The 25,203-nt window shown below is 48.8% G+C and overlaps 1 protein-coding gene across 1 annotated transcript in view; it reads left to right on the top strand.

The window, feature by feature from the left end:
• Nucleotides 1-25,203, top strand: part of RASGRF1 (Ras protein specific guanine nucleotide releasing factor 1) — a 113,978-nt gene that overhangs the window by 28,111 nt on the left and 60,664 nt on the right. Inside the window, exons 3-5 of the mRNA XM_049852589.1 lie at nucleotides 7,547-7,694; nucleotides 15,202-15,294; nucleotides 18,602-18,855. Coding sequence (XP_049708546.1) covers nucleotides 7,547-7,694; nucleotides 15,202-15,294; nucleotides 18,602-18,855 — 495 coding nt within the window. The remainder of the gene's footprint in view (nucleotides 1-7,546; nucleotides 7,695-15,201; nucleotides 15,295-18,601; nucleotides 18,856-25,203) is intronic.

Genomic DNA, 25,203 nt, shown 5'->3' with positions numbered 1-25,203 from the left:
ATGGATGGATGGATGGATGGATGGATGGATGGATGGATGGATGGATGGATGGATGGATGGATGGATGGATGGATGGATGGATGGATGGATGGATGGATGGATGGATGGATGGGTGGGTGGGTGGGTGGGTGGGTGGGTGGATGGATAGATGGATGGAAAGTTGATGAATGAATGATGGATGGATGATACATCTATCATGGTGGGATGGATGGATAGATCAGTGGGTCAGATGATGGATCGATCAACCCCAAGGTCCCTCCTTGAACTTTGGATCAGGCCAACTGGTCTTGGCCCTGAGATCAGACCATTTCCATCCCTGTCCTCAATAAGTGTCCAGTCTAACTGTGGAGACCAGGTTCTCACACATAAATCAATACAGTCAGGCCTTGTGCTGAGGGGACAGGGATGGATGTGACACATGTGTCCCCCAGGGATATCATAGTCTAGTCAGGGAGACATTAGATATGTGCACAAATAGCCTTGGTGGGTGAAAGCTGTGTTAAGTACAAAACACCACGGGTATATGGAGGAGAGACGCGTTACTTCCATCTTCAGGGAAATGGGTGAATCTGGGGAAGCTGGAAATAGGGTGACATTTGACCTGAGTGTGGCGGGGAGTCAGAGGCAGATTTAATGAGTTTAGATAACAGCATTTCAGACTACCCTTCCCCCCACCATAGATTTAATTATGTCCCCCCAAAAATGTGTGTATCAATTTGGCTGGGCCATGATTCCCAGAATTCTGTAGGTATCCTCCATTTTGTGATTGTAATTTTATGTTAAAGAGGATTAGGGTGGGATCATAACCCCCCCTACCCAGGTCACATCCCTAATCCAATGTAAAGGGAGTTTCCCCGGGGTGTGGCCTGCACCAGCTTTTCTCTCTCAAGAGATGAAAAGGAAAGGGAGGCAGTCAAAGAGTGGGGGACCTCATACCACCAAGAAAGCAGTACAGGGAGCAGAGCGCGTCCTTTAGACCCAGGGTTCCTGTGCAGAGAAGCTCCTAGTCGGGGAGAACATTGATGAGAAGGCCGACAGAAAGAGAAAGCCTTCCACTGGAGCTGACACCTTAAATTTGGACTTGTAGCCTACTTTACTGTGAAGAAATAAACTTCTCCTTGTTAAAGCCATCCACTTGTGGTATTTCTGTTATAGCAGCACTAGATATTTAAAACACCCCCCATCCCCTGCCCAAAAAAAAAAAAAAAAAAAAAAACCTTGAATAAAGGCACTGATACAGCAAAGAGAATTCTAAGAATGATGAAAAGATAAAGTTGGGGTGCCTAGAGGTAGATAAGGTTGCACAGTGGGCTGAGACAAGACCGTACCCAGTCTTGACCACCCAGCCGAGATTTTGGGCCTCTCCTCTGTAAGCAGGGGGAGCAATCGAGGATTTTACAGCAGACGAGCAGCCTGATCAGAGCTATAATTTGGATGGAAGTGGCTGGTGGTGTGGAGGATAGAATCCACTGGGGAAGATCTCAGATTCAGGGGAGCAGCTAGACTTCTGTCTCCACAGCTGTAAAGTAGAGCCAGTAGCAGGGTTATTCTGGGGACCAAATGAAACCATGTACGTGAAGGGGCTTTGGAAGCGATGAAGCATTATAGAATTCTAATTTGTTATGCATTCCGAAAACCAGGGCTACATTGATTTAGAAAATCGATTAATACAAAAATTTTCTAGATGCAATGAGCTACCACCCCATATACACTGGAATGGCTTCAGTGATAAAGACCAGCAATACCAAATGTTGGAGAGGGTGTGGAGCAGCCAGCACTGTCATGCATTGCTAGTGGGAATGTGAAATCATACAACCACTTTGGAAAATTTCAGACAATTTCTTAAACAGTTGAACATACATCTACTCTATGGCCAACCAATTCTACTTCTTGGTATTTACCCAAGAGAAATGAAAAAATGTCCACAAAGAGCCTTGTGCACAAATATTCTTAGCAGTTTTACATACAATAGCCAAAAACTAGAAGTAGCCAAGATGCCCATCAACAGACAAATAGATAAACAAACCTTGGTACATTCACAGAACGGAATATCACTCAGCAAGAAAAAGGGACCAAGGAACCAACTACCGATATGGGGGCGGGGAGCAGCAATGGTTCAGTGGTAGAATTCTCACCTTTCGTGGGCGAGACACAAATTCAATTCCTAGCCAATGCATCCCAGGCACAGCCACCACCCATCTGTGAGTGGAGGCCTACATGATGCTATAATGCTGAACAGGTTTTCAGTGGACCTTCAAGACTAAAACAGACTAGGAATAAAGGCCTGGCAGCCCACTTCCAAAAAATCAGCAGTGAAGACCCTGTTGATCACAACGGTCTGATCATGTTGTGCGTTGGGTCGCCATGAGTCAGGGACAGCTCGACAGCAGCTAACAACACCACCAATACCTGTAGAAAGATGGATGAATCTCAAAAACAATACACTGAATGAAGGAAGCCAGACACAAAATAGTACACACTGTATGAGTTCAATTATATGACACTCTAAAATGGACAAAAGTAACTGTGGAGACAGAAATCACAGCAATGGTGGTTTCTAGGATGGGAATTGACTGGGAAGGGGCATGAGAGAACTTTCTAGGGTGATGGAAACTTGTTACTCCATTAGGGTGTGTACACTTGTCAAAACTGATCAAACTGTGCACTTAAGATCTGTGCTTTCCACTACACATACATTAAACCTCACATCTAGAAAGCGAATAGTGTGTATCCATTCACTTTTTTTGCTGCATAACAAATTACCACCAACTTAGCAGCTTATGGGCTGGGTTTTAGCAGCTTAAAACAATACCCGTTACCTCACAGTTCTGTAGGTCAGAGATTGACCCATCATGGTTGGGTTCTTTGCAAGGGTATCACAAGACTGAAATCAAGGTGTTGGCTGGGCTAGACTCTTAGCTGGAGGCTGGGGAGGTCTTCACTTCCAAGCTTATTCTTATTGTTGGCCGAATTCAGTTCCTTGTGGTTGTAGGTCTGAGGTTCCATTTCTTTGCTAGGTGTCAGTTAGGGGTGGCTGTCAGTTCCTAAAGGTCACCCATATTCCTTGTCATGTGGCCCCCTCCTTCTTCAAGTCAGCGACAGCATGTCAAGTCCTTCTCCTGCCTCAAATCTCACTTTCTTGTGACCAGCTGGAGAAAACTGTTTCAAAAGGCTCATGTGGGTAGATGAGGCCCACCAGATAATCTCCCTATCTTAAGGTCATCTGTGCCATATGACATAACCTAATAAACATAACCTAATAAGGGAGTAAAATTCATTGTATTCCTAGTCCCAGGGATTATGCAGGGCATGTACATGGAGGCTTGGACAGGGTAGGAAATCTTGAAGGCTATCTTAGAATTCTGCCTATCACAAAGAGAGAACAATAATTTTTTAAGCAATTCACTAAATTGAAGACTGACTCTCTTTAGCCAATAAAATAATAATCCAGTTTACATAAAAAGAAAAAAACAAAAAAACTGCCAATCCCATCTAGGAGCCTAACTGAGAATGTTTCACATCTGAGGGTGCTCCATCTTCACAGTCATTAACCCCACACTCACCGCTGCTGTCTAGTTAACAAAGAACAACTGTACAGTCCTCTACAGGCTGTAAAACTCTTTCACACAGTGTGTCATTTTCTCGCAGACCACCCAGCGAGTGGGTCCCTCCAGTCCCATTTGACAGACGTGCACAGTGAGGTCCAATGTCACAAAGGGCGTGGATGCCTGAGTAGAGATGGGGGTGCCTCAGATCCTGGCTCCCAGCTTAGGGCTCTGTGACTCCCAGGTAATGCTGATTCAACCCAGGCTAGAAGCCTGCGCACCCTCAAAGGGGAGCAGTAAGGTGAATGGACTCCATCTACCTCTGAACCAAAACCTCTCCATACTCATCACCCTTTTGGAAGCTAGGAGATGTGCCCATTGGATGTGCTGATTGCTTCTCTTCCCTTGCCAAGCCCTGAGGTTTGGGTCAAACCACTGGCCTCCCACTATGCCCCCATTCAGTCTGAGTGGGGGGCAGAATGATGATCGCTGGTAAGGGAAACCAAGTCGACTTCCCTAGAATAGTTACCATCATGAGCCTTCAGACTCTTACTTGGGGAGCTATCTATTTGATTAGGGGGGGATCTATAAATGGTTCTTTATTATTGCCAAGAGCTTTATTTACCCTCAAACCTCATACATCGTGTGTGTGTGTGTGTGTTTGTGTGTGTGTGTATCTTGAGGAAGAAACTGGCTCTCTTCCACAGCCATATTGAGTATTAAGTATTTTTACATACTCCAAATTTAGTTTTTATTTGCATAGACATACAGATACAGTCTATATACAAAAATAAACACTGTAGTGTATTAATATCATATAGAGACACAATGTACTCTCAGGACATATCTATAATGGTCTAGTATTATGGGATGCCTCTGTGGTGTGTATATACAGCAATGTATAAAATGCAATACACGGTGTGTCCTTACCTTTCAGTGAGGATAACTAGATGCCATACTAGATGGCCACATAGGAAAGTGAAGAAATGCACTGTTGGCGATAGAGTCGGATTCCAGCTTCGACTTTGACGCTAATTGACAGTTGTTTTGGGCAAGGCACTGCCCCTCTCTGGGCCTCAGTTTCTTCATTTATAAAATAAGACGGTTAACCATTATTAAACAGAAGGGACAGAGAGAGGGAAGATGGGAGACAGAGGGAAGGAGAGAAGACGGAAGGAAGGAAGGAAAGGGAGAGTGGAGGAATGGAAAGAGAAAGGGAAGACAAAGGGCAGAAAGGGAGGCAAGCCAAGCTGAGACGCTATGGCTCTGGATTTTGACTGAGTGAGGCATTAGGGTGAAGCCATTGGCAAGAACAGAAAAATGAAGAAGCCGCGTTTTCACACCCCTGGAGAGGGGAGAGGTGTGGTGGTGTGAAAAGAGCCTCCTTCATGCTCTCAGCTGAGTTTCCTTTGCAAGTGAAGACAATTAAGCCTCTTGGGAAGTTGGAAAAAAAAAAACTTTAAAACTTGATATTCTAGTTAAAATTCATTTTAATAAAAGAAGCACAAAATCCTCTTTTTAATCAAATAACATTAAAACCAAAGAATTCTCCAGTATAGCCTGTTATTTATCTTTAAGGTTGTAGTGGGGAGAGACCGTAGAGTTGGCAAGCAGAGGACAGTTGGGGACCCCAGAAAGGGAGGCAGTTCCTGGCTGGGGGCAAACATCAGACTGTCAAGGGTTGAAGAGGACAAAGGAATTGAGGAAATAGGACAATGAGTCAAGGCAGTTCTTTCAACAAACCTCACGTAGAAAGGGGGAGAAAGGGGGTAGGAGCTGGAGGCAAAGTTACGGAGGAAGGACAGCTTGATTTTGCCCTAAAGAGGAGCAACTTGAGCAGCCGAAGTGGCTGCTAATACAGAGGAGAGAGGCAGTACCTGAGGGACAGAGAGCCCTGAGGAGGGGCCAGGCACGGAACCTTGAACTTGGACATGAGCTCACTGAGAAGAAATGGAAACTGTAGTTCCTACAGCTAACAGTTACCCAGCACATACTCGGGTTGGGGCACTGAGCTTCCTGTGTCGACTAATTTAGTCCTCACAGCAACTCTGTGAGCGAGGTGCAATTATTATCCCCATTTTATGGATGAAAAAACTGAGGCACAGAGACAAAGTGGCCTGTCCAAGGTCCCTCAGCCAGTGGGTACAGGAGCTGGGGCTGGGCCCAGGCAGGCTGGATCCTGTGGGGCCTCAGCCAGGACACTATATATATGTTAGAGAGAGGGTGGGTGTGATAGGCCGTGGGGCTGGCCAGGAAGTGACAGAACGTCTGTGAGGGATAGGCTCTGAAGTAGGAACAGGATCACCTGCAGAGGAAGGTGAGGAGTGAGGTACAAGTTTGGAGACAGGGAAGGTTTGGGGAGGCCAGGATGCTGACAGAGATACCCGGAATATTTCAAGGCCCAGCCAAGGCTGAAAGTGGGAAGCATGGAGCTCTCCACTGCTGGGGGACTGAGACGGGTGACACAGGACTGACCCAGAGATGGGGTTCTGCTAGTAGGAGGGAGAGAAGGACAAAGGTCAGAGGAAACTGAGGATATTGGCAGAGGGAGGCTTCTGGGGTGGCCCTGGGCTAGAGCAAAGAAAGATGGGACAAGCAGGAGGGCTGGGTAGAGGGGTCCAGAAACCTCTTAACTTTCCCCCAAATCAGTGCCTAAAATGTCCCTGCTCCCACCCAGCTGGGCACTTCCTCCTGGGTTACTGGGGTCCCCTTCTCAGAGCCTCTCTGCCCTCTAAGGCTGGACCTACCTTACCTGGAATCGAGTCTTGCCCCAGTTCTGACACCTTCAAATGGCCTCGTTGGTGTTGTGGAGTGTCAGGGAGAGGCCCAGGCCTGCGAAGCAGGGGTCCAGGCTCTGCCTGGTATTCTTGGACAAGTCACTGAACCTCCATGGTCCTGGCAATCTTCCAAGCCCCCCTCCATACTGACGCTCTGCAAACTGAGTCATATTAATTTACGTAAATCCTGGCACTGCCACTCCACCCTGTGCTTATCCTCTGGGGCCCTCTCTGATCTGGCCCCAGCTAACTATCCAGCCCCACCACCAATTACCCCCAACACAAGCCTTCCACCTGAGGCTGCCCTCTGATGGGCATGTGTCTAGAACATTGGATTTGGAGTCAGAAGGCCTGGGTTCCAACTCAAGGGCCTCCTCCTCCAGGAAGCCTGCCCTGATTACAAGTCCTCACTGCTGGCTCTGCCCTTCACCCTACAGCGCTAATAGCCCATGACACACCATATGGCACTCAGGAGTACTATGCAGGTTCTGCAGATGTCCCTCAGATAGTGGCATGCACATCCCTGACTTTCTATGTATCCCAAAGGGCTTGACACATCCATCCACCCAGTCATCCATCCACGTAACGAATGTTCACTGAGCACCTTCTAGTGCCTGGAGCTGTGCCCAGCCCTGGGGGTACAGAAGCAAGCAGCACAGACATGGCTTAGCCCTCAGACTATGCAGAGTCCAGTGACAAGGTAGACAAGTAACTGGACTACCCCTAACCAGTGTGGCTGGTGCTATGGTAATGGAAGCCCAGGGTGCTGAGGGGACACCCCATGCAGTCTGGAGACTAGGGAAGACTTCCTGGAGGTAGCACACTTCAACTGGAACCCAGAGCTAACTAGGAAAGATGGTGGAGGTAGCCCAGGGAAAGACAGAGAGAGGGAGGAGGCATGTTTCAGGTCAGAAACCTGCCTGCGCAAAGGCCCAGAGGGGTGTGTGTGTGTGAAAGAGAGAGATAGAGAGAGACAGGATGAGAACTAGACGCGCTGGAGGAACCAGAAGTCAGTGTGGGAGGCAGGGGCTTGGGGAGGGGGCTGGAGCGCCCAGCAGGAGCCACAGCAGCCAGGTCAGGCCCCGAGCAGCACCTCTGAGAGTCGGGGCCTTCTCCTAAGTGCAGGTAGGCGGGTGAGCCCCACTTCTGGTTGGATCTCCGGGGAACAAGGAGGCAGTATCTTACCCACCGTGTCCATCTGTCCATCTGTCCATATGTCCGCAGCTATAGGACCCTGGCCACAGAGCATGAAGCACTGATGCAGAAGTACCTCCACTTGCTGCAGATCGTGGAGACCGAGAAAACCGTGGCCAAGCAGCTACGACAGCAGATCGAGGACGGGGAGATAGAGATCGAGCGGCTGAAGGCAGAGGTGACTGTTGGTGGGGCAGGAGGAGGCTCAACACCTCCAACCCCAGGCGCCTGCGGGCTCTGGAGGCATATGGGCCTGGTGGGTCATGCTGGGTGGGGAGGACCTGCCTCCAGCTGCAGCTTTGCTGGGGTGGGGGAGAGGTGGGAGAGCCTGCCACCCCAATCCATGGCAAACAATCTACTCCCAAGGGATTGCAACGCAACCTCTGTGCTAGGATGTGCCTGGTGCCTTGTATATGAGAAACCGGGCTGAGAGAGCTCAAGTGACCTGCCCAGGCTCACACAGCTGGGAAGAGGCAGAGCTGGGATTTGAACCCAAGCCTCCCTGTGACTTGCTAGTCTTTGCACCATATTCACAGCTCTTCCAGGGAGCCCAGCACAGGGCTGCACTGCCTCTAAACCACCTGGTTTATTCTGGGATTAGTCCCGCTCTGAAGTCAGCCCCTGGGATCTCTTAGACCAACACAGATGCCTGAACCCAAGCTGACCCCCTGTAAGGGATCACGGAAGGAGTCTGGCCCCAGAGCCAGGTTATTTGCTTCATCACAGAGGATGTTTTCACTCATTCTTTCACTCACTAAATACTTAAGATCACCTAACCATTGATCTAAGGAGCCCTGGTGGTGCAGTGGTTAAAGCACTTGGCTGCTAACTGAAAGGTTGGCAGTTCAAACCCATCAGGTGCTCCAGTGGGAGAGAGATGTGGCAGTCTGCTCCCATAAAGATTACAGCCTTGGAAACCCTATGGTGCAGTTCTACTCTGTCCTGTAGGGCCACTGTGAGCTGGAATCGACTCAAGGACAATACGTGTAGCCACCGACCTCATCCCCATCCCCAAGCACCCTTCTCTCCAGTCCCGTTGGCCCTGGTCCACCTCTTGGCCTCTGCACATGCTGGGGCTTCTGCTTCGAAGGCCCTTCTCATCCTCACTCCTCCCCTCAGGGGAAATCCTACCAAGCTCAAATGCCTCGTCTCAGGACACCTTTCTCTGGCTGTGTGTCTGTTGTCTCATCCAGCCTGGTGGGAATTCCTGGAGGGCAGGCTCTGTGCCCTTGATCACTCTCCCCCTTGTCCCTGGCACAGAGTAGGTGCTCACTGAGGGTCTGATGCTGGAATGAACGACAGGATCTGTGGTGGGCATGAGGGACACGGAAGTTTTTCCCCTTAGGGTCCAATCACAGTGTGATCAGTGCTGTTGCAGAGCTTGCAGTGTGAACCAAGTGAGGAAGTGAGTCAGTTTTTGTGAAGGTTCATGTCTCATGTGGCTTTGAAGGGTTTCAGCAGTTTGTAGGCCAGAGAAGGGGTGGGTGCAAAGGGCGGAGCCCCCCTGGTGCTGGGGAGCAGAAAGCAGGTCAATAGTGAGAGAGTGTGTGTGTGTGTGTGTGTGTGTGTGTGTGTGTGTGTGTGTGTGTGTGTGTCTCCAAGTGGCAGCAGAAGCCCAATTGGTGGGAATTTGGATCAATGCTTCCAACTGTGTACATTACCCTCCAGGGCAAAAGATATTTTTAAAGAAAACTTTGAAAGAAAGACCAGCTTGGTAAAGCTTTCTGCCTGTAGTTAGTCTCTCTCCCTCTCCCTCTCTGCCTTACACACACACACTTCCTCTGAATGAGCTGCAGGAAGATAGGAACAGAGCTCATTTTCTACGAATTAGGCCATCAGGAGAATCCCTGGGTGGTGAAAATGATTAACATACCCAGCTGCTAACCAAAAGGTTGAAGGTTAAAGTCCACCCAGCGATGCCTTGGTAGAAAGGCCTGGTGATTGACTTCCTAAAAATCAGCCATAGAAAATCCTATGGAGTACAGTTCTACTCTGACACACATGGGGTGGCCATGAGTCAAAATCGACTCAACAGCAAGTAGTTGGTTGTTTAGGCCATCAGGTAGACAGGAGGCACTGAGAAGCCAGACGAGTGATCAGTGACCCCAGTGATGAAGACGGAGGGCCTTAGAACAACAGAGCTGGGAGAAATCTGAAGACAAAGACACCGAAGTCCATAGAGAGGAAGAGACTTATCAAAGGCCACTCAGCTATTGCGTGCTGGAGTCCAGGCTCAAACCTGGATCTCCTAGCTCCAAATCCTTGGTCTGTGCCTGCACTACCACAACGTACCTCTTCCCCAGTGTGGAGACAGGCCTGGTTAACGGGGGCCTATTAGGGCACTGTGGACCCTGGATGGTCCCAAGCTCTTACGGTCCACCTTTCCTCTGATATCCAAATAAAATTCTTCAAGCTTCCATCCCACATATGCCTGAGGATTTCCAGGGGGCCTACATTCCCCTGGTCACCCCTTGCTTTCAAATTCTGCTCTCCTGATTCATCACATCCCTTCCCACAGCAGCTGTCCTCTTCTCAGTCTTTATTCCTCTTTATCCCTTGGGTGGCCACCACATGTATCTGTCAGGATGGGCTACTTTCTGCTGCAATAACAAACAACCCTAAAATCTTAGTGGCTTAAAACACCTAAAGTTGATTTCTCCCTCACACTGTATGTCTTTTGTGGGTTCTGCTGAGGACTCTGGTCGACAGTATCCTCCCACAGAGACAAGGACACAGGCCAACAGGGCTTCCACCTTCAGGAAATTCTCCAATCACATACGAGGGAAAGGAGCATGGCAAATAACCTGTCTGCTCACATTTCATTGGCCAAACCCAGTCACATGACCATGGCATCTGAGAAACACAGTCCTGCAAGGAGAATTAGAGCATTAGCAAAAGCCCTAATGACTCCCAGACTGTGGCTTCTCCTTCATTCCCCAACCCCCATGACTCAGGATGTTGTATGTAACAGACTTCCCTGAAGGTTTGTACACAATGGAGGAGCATTCCACTACCCAATGAAAAACACCTTAAAAATGCGTAGAAAACATCCCTGCCCTCAAGTCTTTCAGCCTTTCCCATTGTGGTTAGATGCCATTGAGTTGCCCTGACTCATGACAACCCCATGCACAGTGGGATCAGGTGGTTATGATCCAAGGGTTTTCGCTGGCTGGTCTTCAGAAGTAGATATTCAAGCCTTTCTTCCCAGAGCATCTTAGTCTGGAAGCTCCACTGAAACCTGTTCAGCATCCTAGCAACAAGCAAGCCTCCGCTGACAGATGGGTGACGGGTGCTCATGAGCCGCGTTGGCCGCCAACCAAGCCCGGGTCTCCCGAATGGAAGGCGAGGATCTACCTCTGAACCTCCACTGCCCCTTCCTACTGGAAGGATTTCTCACCATTCTCCTCTCCAGACATTCCCGCATGTGTTTTTTGTTGTCGGTGTTCACGATCTCTTTCTCTACCAAAACCCTCACCCTGCATCCAGGGATGTGCCGGGTCCAGCCCTCACCAGCTTACAAGAGCCAATTGTTAACATTCCAAGAATCTGATTGTTAAACCTTTGTTAGCTTGACATGGGGCCGAGGTAGGATGTTTACACTACAGATATTGGCGGATGCTACAAGTCAGAGCTTTTCTTTCAGAGAGCTGTTGTTTGAGCATTTACCAGCACACCACTGTGTCTGCGCCTCTTTTCAGGATGGGTTACATAATTTTTGGCCCCAATGCAAAATGAAAACGCAGGGCCCTACAGACTTTCAAGATGGCAATAGCAAAGTGTTAAACCAAGTGTTGGGTCCTTCTAAGCATGGGACCCCATGGGACTGCACAGGTCTCGTGCCCGTAATGCCCATCTCTCCTCCCTCTGTGCCTTCCCCACCCTGAGCTTCCTCCCACCCCTAGCCATCTCCCTATATAGTAGCAGGAGATCACACCCAAACACTTATAACTTTCTTTGGCAGAGAAATCCACCTCTGTCTTAGTCTCTTCTTTCCCATCTAAACAATCCTCTCAGCCCCCACCTTTCATAACCAGAAGCCCCATCAAGGAACCATCCAAAACAAAGGAAACATCTACCTCTGAGAAGAATCCTCCCCACCCAAGAACGCTCAGTTTGGCACCATTTCATTTTTTTAATAGCTAGTTTTCTCCCATTTATGATTGGAAGTGAATTTAGCGAGTGAAGCCAGGCCCTAAAGGATAGTGTAGGAGTTTACAGATAGTTGTAATATTTTATTGGCTTGGAAGCACTCAGACTCCTAGAAAGTCGACTTGGGAAAAAACTGCAGAGATCTTTACTTCAGTTCAGCGTTTAAAATAAAAATTTACCCATGAAATCTGTTTTGCAAACGAACTTTGACTTAACGTGGAACCCCAATATATAAAATAGGTAAATAAAGAGGCTGCTCTGGGGAAGGAGGAGAGGAAAGCCCTGACCCTTCCCCACCCGACACCTTCCCTCATCAGGGCCCACCACCCATGCCTTGACCCCCTACTCTATCTCTCTTCCTACCATCCACCCACCGCATGCACCTGCTGACCTGGCACATAATGCCCTACCATACTCCTACACCTTTGTTCATATCATCCCCTGCACTCGAATTCCCTCCTTCCCATAGCCCGTATGTTGACCCCCTACTTACCCTTCAAAGCCTCTTCTGGGAAACCCTTACCACTTCCGTGGTCAGGCCCTTCCGTGGCAGTGGGTGCATGCCTCTGGTCTGGTCTTGCTTGTTGGATTATAAATTACCTCTGTGGATGTCTGACCCCCTTCTTAGGGGAGCATGGCTGGAAGCTCCTCAAGGACAGGGATCTGACTTATCCATCTCCAGCTCATTTCACCAGTGCTTAGCATGGCGCCCAGCACAGAGACACCATCAGAACATGCCAATGGGGTTGGTACAAAGCAAGATGGAGATGGATGCCTCTTGGGCTTGGCAGAGACTAGAGGGAAGCAAGAAGTAAGGAGAGAGAACTGAGTTGTATGGCAACTGTTTAAAAAGCAAGAAATGCAGAGATCTTTAGCAAAGCTGCTAACAGAGTGGGAAAAAAAACCTGGATTAATTCCACCATCAATAATTGCACCAAGTAAACACATTCCAGACTAAAGAAAGTATCTCCAGAGAGGGTGGGGCAGGAGCCAATGTGCTGTGCCCAAAAAGGGTGTTACAAACCAGTACTTGCCTCAGACAGACAATTTGGGGGTGCCAGGTGGCAGGGGCCAGCCCAGATGCCACACATTGAACGCAGCATGGAGTCGGACAGCCAGAGCTGGACTCCAGCTGGTGTGTTGAGGTACAAGGAAAAGGTTAACACCTCATGGCCGTCACTGACAAGCATCAACTAAGCTAGGCCTGGACGTCCGCTGAACAAACCAGGGTCCAAAGCAAATTCATTCCCGTAAAGCACCTGCCAAGGTTAAAGAAAGGCAGCTTTCATGAGCCTACTGGGCCCGGGGTTTCCACAGCCACCTGGTGTCAGCTCCTGATAGTGATGACCTTCACACCCTGAGCAGGGTGCCCTGCTCAAGACTTCTGCAGGGTCCCCAGGCTTGTAACTCTCCAGAGCTTCGCCCACCCAGACCAATCCTTAAATAAAGATTCCAAGACTGCTGGTATTGCCTCTGCAGGTAGCAAAGCGTCTGACCTAATTGCATCTATTTTTTGCCCTGGTCCCTGCTGAGTGGATGTCCTGGAATGCCTCTCTCAGAGAAGGGCACTGTCAGTTTTAAATACAGACTCCCTGCTCCCCCGAGACACACGGCCATCCTAAAGAGAGAAAAAATATATATATATGCAAATCCCAACACCGGTGAGGAAAGCATACTGGCTTGGAGGTGATAACCAGCCACCAGGCCAAAGGTGGTGGTATTGGCTGGGTATCCCTGCCTGTTGGGTAACTCCAAGAGTGTGTGTGTGTGTGTGTGTGTGTGCGCGCGCGTGTGTGTATGTCCCCTAGCCCTTCAATGTGCAGATCAAAGAATCAGCCTTTATTTCAACGCGCAACTTTTCTCAGATTATCAAAAAAAAAAAAGAGGAGAAGAGAAAAGAAAAGCCCTTCTCCGCCTGAGTGTTTCTCCGTTGGATATTTTCAGCCACTCTTCAAGCAGAGGCAGGGGTAATTTTAGCAACCAGGGAGTGAAGAACGGTTAACTGTTACATTTGCTTTCAAAGTGCTCCATGCGCCCAATTGTGAGAGCCCATTCATTCTGCGGTTCAGCAAGTGGCCTTGAGGGGACAAAGCCACGTGTTCTGAAGAGGCAGCAGCGCCCAGCTTGGTGGCAGTGTTTGTGGGATCCCCGGAGCTACTATCTTTAGACGTGTGGGGCTCAGTGACTGCAGTGTTTTTCTTTGATGGAGGCTGTCGTTCTGATTTTTTATTATTCTTATTATTCACTAATTTATGTAGCTAACAAGTACGTGTTGTGTGCCAGGCACCGGGCTAGGCACGGGAATGAGTCAGTGAATTATACAGCTGCAGACCCTTCTCCCACAGAGCTCACGGCACAGATGGAAAGGTAACTAGGCAATTCTAGCACTTTCAGGGAGAGTCCACAGTACCGAGAGAGCCCTTGTGAAGGGCGCCCAACAGCGAAAAGACTTGTGGAATCGGGAATGGTTGGAAGGAGCCCAGCCCTGCCCATCTGAGCGGTCCCAGCGCCCCAGCCGCAATGTGGCTTCAGGTGGCCCTGCTGCTGGGCACCACCCTCCTTGTGTTGTTCTTGCAGCTATGCCGACCCCTCTGATCCCCAAATCAGGCAAACGGAGACTTTTAGGCAGCTCAGATGTTAATCCCAAGGGCTGTCTTCTTGCTCTTGCTGTTACCTGCCGTTGAGCGGGCTTCTACTCATGACAACCTTATGTATAACAACAAAATGTCGCGTGGTCCTTCACCATCTTCATGATCGTTGCTATGTCTGAGTCCATTGTCGAGGCTATGGTGTCAATCCATCTCATGGGGGGTTTTCTTCATTTTCGCTGGCCCTCTACTTTATCAGCCATGATGTCCTTTTTCTAGTGATTGGTCTTTCCTGCTGACATGTCCAAAGTAAGCAAGCCCAAGTCTCCCTGTCCTCCCTTCTCAGCAGTATTCTTGTTGTATTTGTCCTAAGACTGATTTGTTCATTGTTCTAGGCCAGGAGTTTTCAGGTAGTGCTTAGAAGAGGTGTCTAGTTCAGGAAAGTGCTTTGGGGTTGACCAGAGAGGGGGAGTCAAGCAAACAGGGGTTCACCCAGAGCCATGCATTTTTATCTGGTTTCCATGTCAGGGCTCTAGGTGAGGTTTTGTTTTAAAAAAAAATAAAGGGACTGGTGGTTTGGGAGGAAATAGGTGGGAGTGAGAGGAAAATCAGAGATTGGGCCACAGCTCTAACATGACAAATGAGACGCCTGCCCCCAGGGAGGGGAGCAGCCTTGTTCATGGTCACTCGAAGAGTGGGCAGACCGGTCGGGCCTGGAACCCCGGTGGACAGGTTCCCAGTCCAGTGCCTGCTGTTCCATAGAAGTCTGGAACGTGTCTGTTCAAACAGCCTAGCTGCACAAAGCAGAAGACACACTGAGGAATCAGTGGTCCTTGGGTAAGAAAAGCAGCAGGGTCCTCCTCACCATGGCATGCCTGCTGGCCAGCCAAGGGTGACGGTCTGCCTGCCAGCACCCCTCCCAGCAGCTGACCTATGTTTCTGTTGCAGATCGCATCCCTGCTCAAGGACAATGAGCGTATCCAGTCCACCCAGAGTGTCACCCCCAACGATGAAGACAGTGACATCAAGAAAATCAAGAAGGTCTGTACCATCACCTGGGCTGGTGGGACAGCCCCAGAGGGCCTCCTGGCACACCCCAGCTTCAGCCCTTACTATCCCACTGCCCCCAGGATGTACCGTCCACCCACCCTCAGCTCCAAAGACAGAACCAACAGCCCCCTACCCTGAAGGTCACCTTGTCAAGCCATTTCTTCTCATTACCCCTTTAGGTAGGGTGATTTGGCCCCATTTTATAGATAAGAAAACTGAGACTCCAAGAGGGAAGGAGTTGATGGAGGCAGGACAGGAACCAAGGCCACAAGAGTCTCAGCTGAGAGCTGTCCTCACAGCACCATGCAGCCTCACCAAGATGCCAAGGCCACCCCTCTCCACTTTCACTTGCTGGTACCTCCGCAACCCCTGCAATCATGCCAACACCCTTTGGTCCCCAACAGACCTCATCTTGGGGCCCCATAGCAGACCCCACAGTTTGGCCCTGATACAGAGTCCAGAAGGGGCAGACATCTTAAAAGGCACCAGCTGAATCCACCCAGTGGCCAGGGTAGTGACCAGCACCATGGACCATCCTGTCAGGGGTTGAGAAAGGGGAAGAGCATGGCTTGGGTCTGCAGTTTGCCAGACCGGGCAGGGGAGCCTGACTCACCCTAGGAAAAACAAGTGAAATCAGAGAGCCTATTCATTGAGAGCACAAAACCACCACCACCGGCCTCCCCGTACCTCGCCACCAGCCCAGAAGCTGCCAGCCAGCATCCCAGGGGCCAACTTCAGCCCTCCAGTGTGTTTGGGGTTTTTAAGCTCACACAGCTTTTTGGCTTTTTTTTTTTTTTTTAATTAGTTGCCAGTGTTTTAAAAGGTAAACATCTCACATAAAAATCTGGATTTCTGATTCCTCTTGAGACCAGAAATTGCTAACATTCATTAAGCACTTTCTATGTGCCAGACACTATTCTAGGAGTTTATGTGGATTAAGTCGATCCTCACTGAAAACCCTCTGAGGTTTTATTATTGTCTCCACTTCATGTATGGGGAAGCTGAGGGGCAGAGAGGCAATGACTTGTCCAAGGTCACACAGCTAAGTATTTGCAGAGTCATGTTCACAGCTTGGCTGCCCAGCTGAGAAGCCCATGCCCTCAATCACTGGGCTGCACGGCCTCTTGCAAAAGCAGAAGGTCCAGCTGCCCCCATATGACCACAGTCGAGGGGTTACTGTCCCCGTTAGGTACCCACCTGGCCAGTTTCATACATCTATAGCACCTGCCAGGCCCCTGCAGGCATTCGAATTTGCCACTGGGCTTCCCAGCTCACCCTGTCTGCCACCAGCCACTTTTACAGCCATTCTGGTTACAGTATTTTTTTAAAAACCAGCTGAAGTTCACCTCCCATCACTCTGATTTCACCCTCTGAGAGCCCCTGGGAGGTGGAAATGGTTAACACCCGCAGCTGCTGACTGAAAGGCTGGAGGTTCAAGTCCTACCAGAGGTGCCTTGGAAGAAAGGCCTGGTGATCCACTTCAGAAAAATCAGTCACCGAAGGCCCTATGGGATGTAGTTCTACCCTGACACACACGAATCGCCATGAGTTGAAGTTGACCCAAACAGCTGGGTTTGGGAGTCTCAGGCCAAGCCGTACCACCTTTGAGAAAGCCCTTTCTACCTTCACAGATAACTGCTGGGGCTCTGATCAAGCCTCTCCTCTCCACGGCAAACACCCCTGGCCAGCTGTTGACTGTGTATCTGCTGCTTATGGCCAGTGCCCCTTTCAGATGATGATATTTTGATTATCACTCTGCCTGGTCCCTCAGCAGATGATCCCCAGAGCCAGACTCTCAGTACCCCCACCCCAGCTCCAGCCAGCCATCTTGCTCTGTTTCCTGCCCCCCACGTCCCTCCCTGTGTGGACACTCAGCTTGCACACAGCTCGGGATGGGAGTGGTGGGGAGCCAGGTGGCCCCAGCGTGTACGTCTTGAGTGACTGACTCTCTGTGTATGTGAATCAAGGCCCTTTCCCAAGTTCTTGCCAAAACGAGGCCACTCCAAGCAGCCTGACTCCAAGTCAAAGAGTTAAGTGTGTGCCATTCCCCTCTGAGGCAGGAGGAGAGGCTCCGGGCAGGCGCCAGCACTCACAAGCCACCGATGAGGCCCAGACATAAAATTAACTAATTTGCCATGTACTGTTCAATTTGATAATCACTGTCTCTCCAGACGAGCTGTAATTGAGACTTCTGGGTTTTCAGGCCAGTCATTAGAAGAGATAAGGTGTGAGCCGTGCCCAGCACAGTGGCAGCCCTCTGTCCTCAAGCTGCCTTTCATGGAGATGTGGGGCCACATTGTCCCCCTTCAGAAAATGCTTCTGCTTAAAATGCAGAGTCTGATCCAGTGGGTCTGGAATGGGGCCTGAGAATCTGCATTTCTAACGAGGGAGATGTTGATGTTGCCAGTCCATGGACCACACCTTAAGTCCAGCCATCATCTTGTTAGCCCCACTTTACAGATGGGAAAATTGGCTCGGAAGGACCAAACAGCTTGCCCAGCATCATGCAGGCAGCAGAGCCAGGCCTGATCCATGTCTATGCTCTTTCTCCTGCAAGCCCAGCATGCCAAAAACAAAAACCCAAGCCTATTGCTGTCAAATCAGTTCCAACTCATGGCCACCCCATGTGTTACAGAATGGAACTGCTCCATAGGGTTGTCTTGGCTGTAATCTTTTCAGAAGCAGATTGCCAGGACATTCTTCTGCAGTGCCACTGAGTGGGTTCAAACCGACAACCTTTCAGTTAGTTGTTGTTGTTAGGTACTGTCAAGTCTATTTGAACTCAGAGTGACCCCATGTGACACAGCCGAACTCCATAGGGTTTTCTAGGCTGTAGTCTTTATGGGAAGGGGTCTTGGTGGTGCAACTCTTAAGTGTTTGGGTGCTAGCCAAAAGGTTGGTGATTCGAACCCATCTAGCAGCTTTGTGGGAGAAAGACCTGGCAGTTTGCTCCCATAAAGATTACAGCCTAGAAAACCCTATGGGGTAGCTCTCTGCCAGATGGGGTTGCTTTGAGTCAAAATCAATTCAACGGCACCTAACAACAATCTTTACGGAAGCAGATTGTCGGGTCTTTCTCCCACAGAGCCACCAAGTGGGTTTGAACTGCCAACTTTGGGTTAGCAGCTGAGTGCTTAACCATTGTGCCACCAGGGCGTCAGTCGGGTGCAAACATTTGCAACACCTAGGGACCTTGGGGGATGACAAAGCCTTGGTCCCCGCTCTTGGAGAGCTCCAGCCTGTAAGGACAAGAGAAGCCAAGACTAACGGGAGACTCTCCGCTGGTCTGGGCACCCAGGTGCAGAGCTTCCTGCGGGGCTGGCTGTGCCGGCGCAAGTGGAAGACCATCATCCAGGACTACATCCGGTCGCCCCATGCCGACAGCATGCGCAAGAGGAACCAGGTGGTGTTCAGCATGCTGGAAGCCGAGGCCGAGTACGTGCAGCAGCTGCACATCCTTGTCAACAACTTTCTGCGCCCGCTGCGCATGGCCGCCAGCTCCAAGAAACCCCCCATCACGCACGACGACGTCAGCAGCATCTTCCTGAACAGGTGAGCGCTCCCAAAGGTTCGCCCCACCTCAGTGCATGTGGCCAAGGCGGGAAGAAGGGGCCTCACCAGTATTGGCCACAGGGTACCGAGCTGAACTTTGACAGGAGTTCCCGTCTAATTCCCATGAAGTGCAGATAAGGAAACTGAGGCCCAGAAATGAAGGAAATTGCCCAAGGTCAGGTAGCTAGAAACCACCCTGCCCCAACAGTTGTGGGGCCTGGAGCAAAGTCAATGCTTCTGTACTGGGACAATGGTGCTCCGCAGGGGACATTTGGCAATGTCTGCAGACATTTTGGGTTGTCACAACTGGGAGAGGGTACTGGTATCATCTAGTGGGTAGAAATGCTGCTAAACATCCTGCAATGCCCAGGACAGACCCCACCACAAAGAATTATCCATCCAAGGTTGAGAGACCCTGCTTTAATAAAAGTTATAAATCAAGCTACAAAATGTTAAATAAAATATGTTCTGTTCTCTATCTCGATACTGTCCTAATGGCCTGGGGGCCAAGTTCAGATTTAGAATTCTTAGACCCCTCAGAGTGCTGCTCTGTACCATGCTCCACCTGTACTTGATAAAAACGGTCACTTTTCCCAGCTGGTGGCTCTGGGCATCAGGATGGGCTCTGTGGAACTTCAGAGGCTGCGCTGATGGCTATTCTTCTGCTCTCAGCCTCTTTAAGGATTTTCTAGGAAATGGATTAAAGGAGCTTCTTGATGGGCAAGAAAATTGTGTAAACTAGATAAAAATGACAAAACATGAAAACAGAGAGAGAGTTCTGTTTGCAGACAATCTTCATCTAGGAATTAAAGCGAGTCACTGTGTGACCTTAGACAGTCTCCGAGTTCCCTAGTGCTGCTGTAACAGAAATGCCACAGGTAGTGGGCTTTAAAGAACAGAAATTCATTTTCTCACAGTTGTGGAGGCTAAAAGTCCAAATGGAGGTCTAGGCCATGTGGATTCCTTCCTCGTGGGTAGCTCTGGGTATTCCTTGGTTCTTGGTGATCCTTGCATGGCATTGTCTTCCCCAGTATATGCTCGAATGTCTCTGTGTCTGATCTGCTCTTTATATAACTCAGAAGCAATTAGGTCTAGGATCTCCCTTACACTGGTATAGCTTCAACTGACTCATTACATTACATTATAGAAGGTAATTACATTACATCTATACTAAATTACATCCACAGGTATAGGGGTTAGGATCCCAACACATATTTCGGGGGGACACCATTCAGTCCATAATATGGTAATTCAGCTGCATTATTAAAAAAAAAAAAAAGTCATCATTCAGTCATTTCACTAATTCTGACTAGCCAAGCACTCTACATAGGTATTCGTGACCATAGTCACCTTCTCTGTGCCCTCCTCTTCCCCCTTCCCCTGCCAGTGGTGTGGTGAGTTTGAGGGGACTTGGGACCCCCCAGGGGAGGTGGGAGAGGCAGTGGATGTGAATCAGACACGGATCTGATGCCCAAACAAGAAATGGAAGCTGCAAAAGCTGAAAGTCATTGGCGTGGGACAGGGCTGATGCCGTGGACATGGATGAGGCATCAGAAGAACGGGAAGCAGAGAGGCAGAGAGAGAGAAGCAGGAAGGGAGCATACTTTTGGCCTTACAGAACCTTCTAGAAACCCTGAATCAGTGAGTCTGACGATGTTAATCTTTAACATTGTCAATCTTTAATACACATGTTGAACACAATTTGTAAACATTACATAAATTACCAATATAAAGAAAATGTATATTATCTTTTTATGAAATCAGGTAACATTGGCCTCAGAATATACAGCTGAGTCTTTTAGACTCAGCGACTCAAATTGGCTGGAAAATGAAGAGCTTGGTTCTTCCTGAGGAAACCTTGGACAGTTCTGCTGCGATCCCCGCCTTGCTCTACAGCGAGGTGCTCACGCCTGAGCCTAGAACTTGGGCACTACCCTCAGAGTTTCTCAATCTCAGGGTCTGGGGTGGGGCCCCAGGATTCTCATTTCTAATAAGTCAGCAGGTGCTGCTGATGCTGCTGGTCCTGGACCACACTTGGAAATGTCCGCCTTTAGGTCAGCATGTTTGCCTGTATTGGTAGCTTGGCCTGGCCAACTCCTTCAGGAATCCTTCAGGAAGCCTTGTAAGAGTTTTATGTTGTTTGTATTTTTCAGGCCATTATTGCAAACTTTCAATGACTATTCTCATAATCACCAAGAGACAAAGGTTTTCTTTTGTTTTTGTAACTTTGTTAGACTGTATTGATCTTTAATGGAATGTTTTTAACCTAGAATCTTTGATTAAGAGTATTCATGCCAGATCCCAGCATTTGTTCAAAGGCTGTTTGAAAAATCACACCATGATTTTTATTTTTATCATTTAAGAAATGAATGAATTCGTGGGGCACGCCTGTAATCGAGAGTAAAGAAAAGGGAGGAAGGGGGACTTTTGCCTTCTCATGAAGCTGATATTTTCAACACTGACCCTAAAAATAAACAAGGAGGTAGAAACAACCCAAGTGCCTATCAGCAGATGAATGGATAAACAAAATGTAGCCTATACCCACAATGGAATATTACTCAGTCATGAGGAGAAATGAAGCTCTGATATATACCACCACATGGATGAACCTTGAAAACACTACACTCGGTGAAATAAGCCAGACACAAGAGAGCAGATATTGTGTGATCCCACTTACAGGGTCACTTGCATGATCTCACCCATGTAGAAGAGGTAAATCTATCCAGACAAAAGAAGAGTAGTAGTTTAAGGAAAACATTGTCACTCAGGGATGATACGTGTTGGGTGTGTACAAGAACTGAATATTTGTTTGCCAATTTTAGTGACGAGCAGGTCAAACCAAGGCCTAGGAAGGCAGGAGTAGATTTAAAAGGAGAATACTTGGGAAAAATAAAATTTTTTTTTAAGTGGGAGGAAAGATATATGAATAGTTAGATGATAGATGACAGATAGATAGATGACAAGTCAATAGACAGATAAATGACAGATAGATAGATGATAGATAGATAAGATAGGATGAATCTTGACACAAAAAAATGGGAAGTAGGAAATGATGGAAAATCTGTAGCAAAGAAAGCCATAAAGGAATAGGGAGAGGGGAGCTCACGCCGTGGGGGTTCTCTTCCTGCTCTCTATCTCAGACACAGCCACCTAGCATCCATTCCTCAACTCTAAACCCGAACCCTAAATCTGAAACAATCCCCAGCCTTGCTTCTGAAGGAGCTTTCGTATATCCACTGTTGACCTAGGAACAAATCAGCTGAGTGTCTTTAGAGATATTATCGCTACCTCTACCCCTACCGCCCCCGCAAAAATAAAGAAACAGAGAGAGACTTCAAGCTAGACCCATGAATCCTCTGGCAGGGCAGGTAGATAGATTCATCCAAATCTGTTTTCCCCTCCCTGTTGTTGACAGGAAGCCAGCCTTTAGGAAGGGATCCAGCAATGATTAGGGGTGGAAGGAGGACTGGTGAGCAGTGGCCCCACCAAAGGCAGGGGCCATTCGCTCATTCTTTCAACAAATACAAATGAGTGGCATCCGTGCCGGGCTGCATGCTGGGTTCAGGGATGCGGAGGTGGGCCTTGTGGGCCCTGTCATCTCCCCAGCTGTTTGTTAAATAATGAGCTAGAATCTCCCCACCGCCCTCCCCTCTCCCAGACTGTGGCTTATCACAGCGCAGGTCTCCAAATGCACTCTCTCACGCTTGTCGGGTTAGATAACTTTCCCTTGCACATCAGCCCAGCCTTCCTCTTCCTGTGGGGACCCAGGGCATGCCCCTCCCCTGTCTCCCTGCCTCGACCACAGCCCAGAGCTCTGTGCATCAATAGCCCAGGGCAGAGGCTGGTAGCCTGCTTACCAGAAAGCATGGTAGCACATAGCTTTCCCTTGAATTGGCTTTTAGGCTGAAATGTAGAGCCACATTAAAAACCTGATGCTAATTTGGTGATTTAATTTACTGGAGCTCATTAAAAGAGGTCCTTGGGAAGTGCAAGGCCTCCCTTCAGGTTGGCAGATTCATCCAGGATGTTGCAGAGCTCGGGAGGGTGTTAACTGTGGGCTTTACAAAAAGAGGAGAGAAGATCTTGGAGCTAAACAGCTGCAGCAGGCTTTGTTTCACCCAGACAATAAGCATATAAACTTGGACTATTTCCCTTTAATGAAAATCATGCCCACCGTCCTGTGCTTGCCCCATGATGAGAGCCGTCGAGCCCCAGGGGGCAAATAGTTTGTATCTGATTGATTGGCAGTGGGTGCCTGGAGCCCTGGGCTGAGAAGGACAATGAGGCCACATCCAGCTCAGTGGGGGCGAGTGCCACGATCAGTTTGTCATATCTGCATGGGCTGAGGAATGGGGAGGGGCAGGTGCCTGAACCCATGATGTCTGGAGAAGTGCAGCTGGCAGAGGGTGGGGCGGGAGTGAAGAGGCCCGGGTTCTGTCCTGCTCTGACCAAGCCCTATGCACCTTGGACTGGCTTTGGGCAGGTCAGGCCCCTTTCTGGGCTCAGGGAGGGGACAGGGCACGGTGAGCACTTCCCAAGTGTGTCCTGCTGACCAGCCACTTACTCTCCCTGGAAGATTCTTTTCACCCTACTCTCCTGTCAGTTTTCTCCTACTCCTTTTTTAAGTCTTCCCCCTGGATGTCACGCCCCTGACTAACTCCCATCCTCCCTCCCCCGACCTTGTTGCTCTTGGCTTATGTCCCCTGGTTTTACACTCCCAGGATCCCCGTGCTGCCCTTTTGTAGCATTTTTCACACTTAAATAATGATTTCTTTCATGTCTAGATTCCCCACTAGACTAAAAGCTCCCTGTGGGCAGGGTCAGGGCGGTAGAACACAGCTGTACCTGCTGTGTGCTGCACAATCCAGGAAGCACCATTCATATAGACCAGGGGTCAGCAAACCTTTTCTGTAAAAGGCCGAATAACAAATACTTCCTACTTTGCAGGCCATGTAGTCTCTGTTGCAGCTGCTCAACTCTGCTGTTGTAGCTGGAAGCAGGCATGTGTAATGCATAAATGAATAGGCATGGTTATATTCACTAATTCCCTAACATTAATTATGTGCAATTTTTTATATGTCACAAAATATTCTTCTTTTGGTTTTTTTTTAATCATTTAAAACTGTGAAAACCATTCTAAACTCGCAGGCCATACAAAGACAGATTTGGCCTGTGGGCATAGTTTGCCAACCCCTGATATAGGGTAGGATGTAAATGGTGCCCCCTAGAATTGTGTGTCCAGTGGCCCTGGAGGGGACTATTTCTATTTTTATCTCTGCAGGAGTTAGACACAGGGATATCAATGTCTGACCAAGTGCCTGATACCTAGTTGGTACTCAGCAACCATGTGTTGAATGAATAAATAAAACACTAGTTCTGCAGGATGTTAATGGGTTGTTCCACTTTCAAAGGGTCATGTAGATTTAGGAAAACTGCACAGTAGTTTGCCCCTTAACCAAAAACCAAACCAAACCAAACCCATTGCCATCGAGTTGATTCCAACTCAAAGCCACCCTAAAGGACAGAGTAGAGCTGCCCCATAGGGTTTCCAGGGCTGTAATCTTTACGGAAGCTGACTGCCATATCTTTCTTCTGCGGAGCAGCTGGTAAGCTCAAACCACCAACCCTTCAGTTAGAAACAGAGTGCTTAACCACTGTGACACAGGCTCCTAGAGAGTCATAATAAACTAAGCATTTTAAAAGAGTCAGTCATCCTTATTTCAAGCTGTTATAGAGCATAGAAAAATATGGAAATTTTCACAATTTTTTTTTTCCAAAACTCAATTAAAAAAATAGCACATTTCCACATGGACATACACACACCTCAGCCAGGCCACTCTCATTAATGACAGAGGAGCTATGCCAACAAAGAGAGTCAGTCAAGAGTGCTCCAAGCAAAGGGAATAGCCTGTGCAAAGGCCCTGAGGCAGGAAAAAGTATGGCAAGTTCAAGGAAGAGAAAGAAGGCCAGAGTGGCAGGAGGAGAATAGGGGAGAAGGAGTAACTTATGAGACAGGCAGGGGCAGTTCTTGTAGGGCTTTAAGGCCGAGTTAAGGAGGGTGCCGTTATCCCACTCCACAGGATCAGATTTAGGCCTTTAAAGGATGAGTCTGGTGACTGTGTGGAGAAGGGTTGGGACAGGGACAAGAGTGGAAGCAGGGGACCAGTTGGTGACCCATTAATGGTGGTCCAGGCAGAGATGATGGGAGTGGCAGGAGTGATAGAGGGAACAGGAAGAGCAGTGCTTGATGGGGTGAATGTAGGGGGTGGGGTTGGGAGGACTGATGACTCCCAGGTGCTGCCTGAGCACCTGGCCAGATGAGGCTGCTATTTAATAAGATGAGAAGCT

This window comes from Elephas maximus, chromosome 13, assembly GCF_024166365.1.
Source record: "Elephas maximus indicus isolate mEleMax1 chromosome 13, mEleMax1 primary haplotype, whole genome shotgun sequence".
NCBI classification, from domain to species: domain Eukaryota; kingdom Metazoa; phylum Chordata; class Mammalia; order Proboscidea; family Elephantidae; genus Elephas; species Elephas maximus.
Note: the sequence above shows the minus strand (reverse complement) of the source record. Positions and strands in the feature narration are given on the sequence as shown.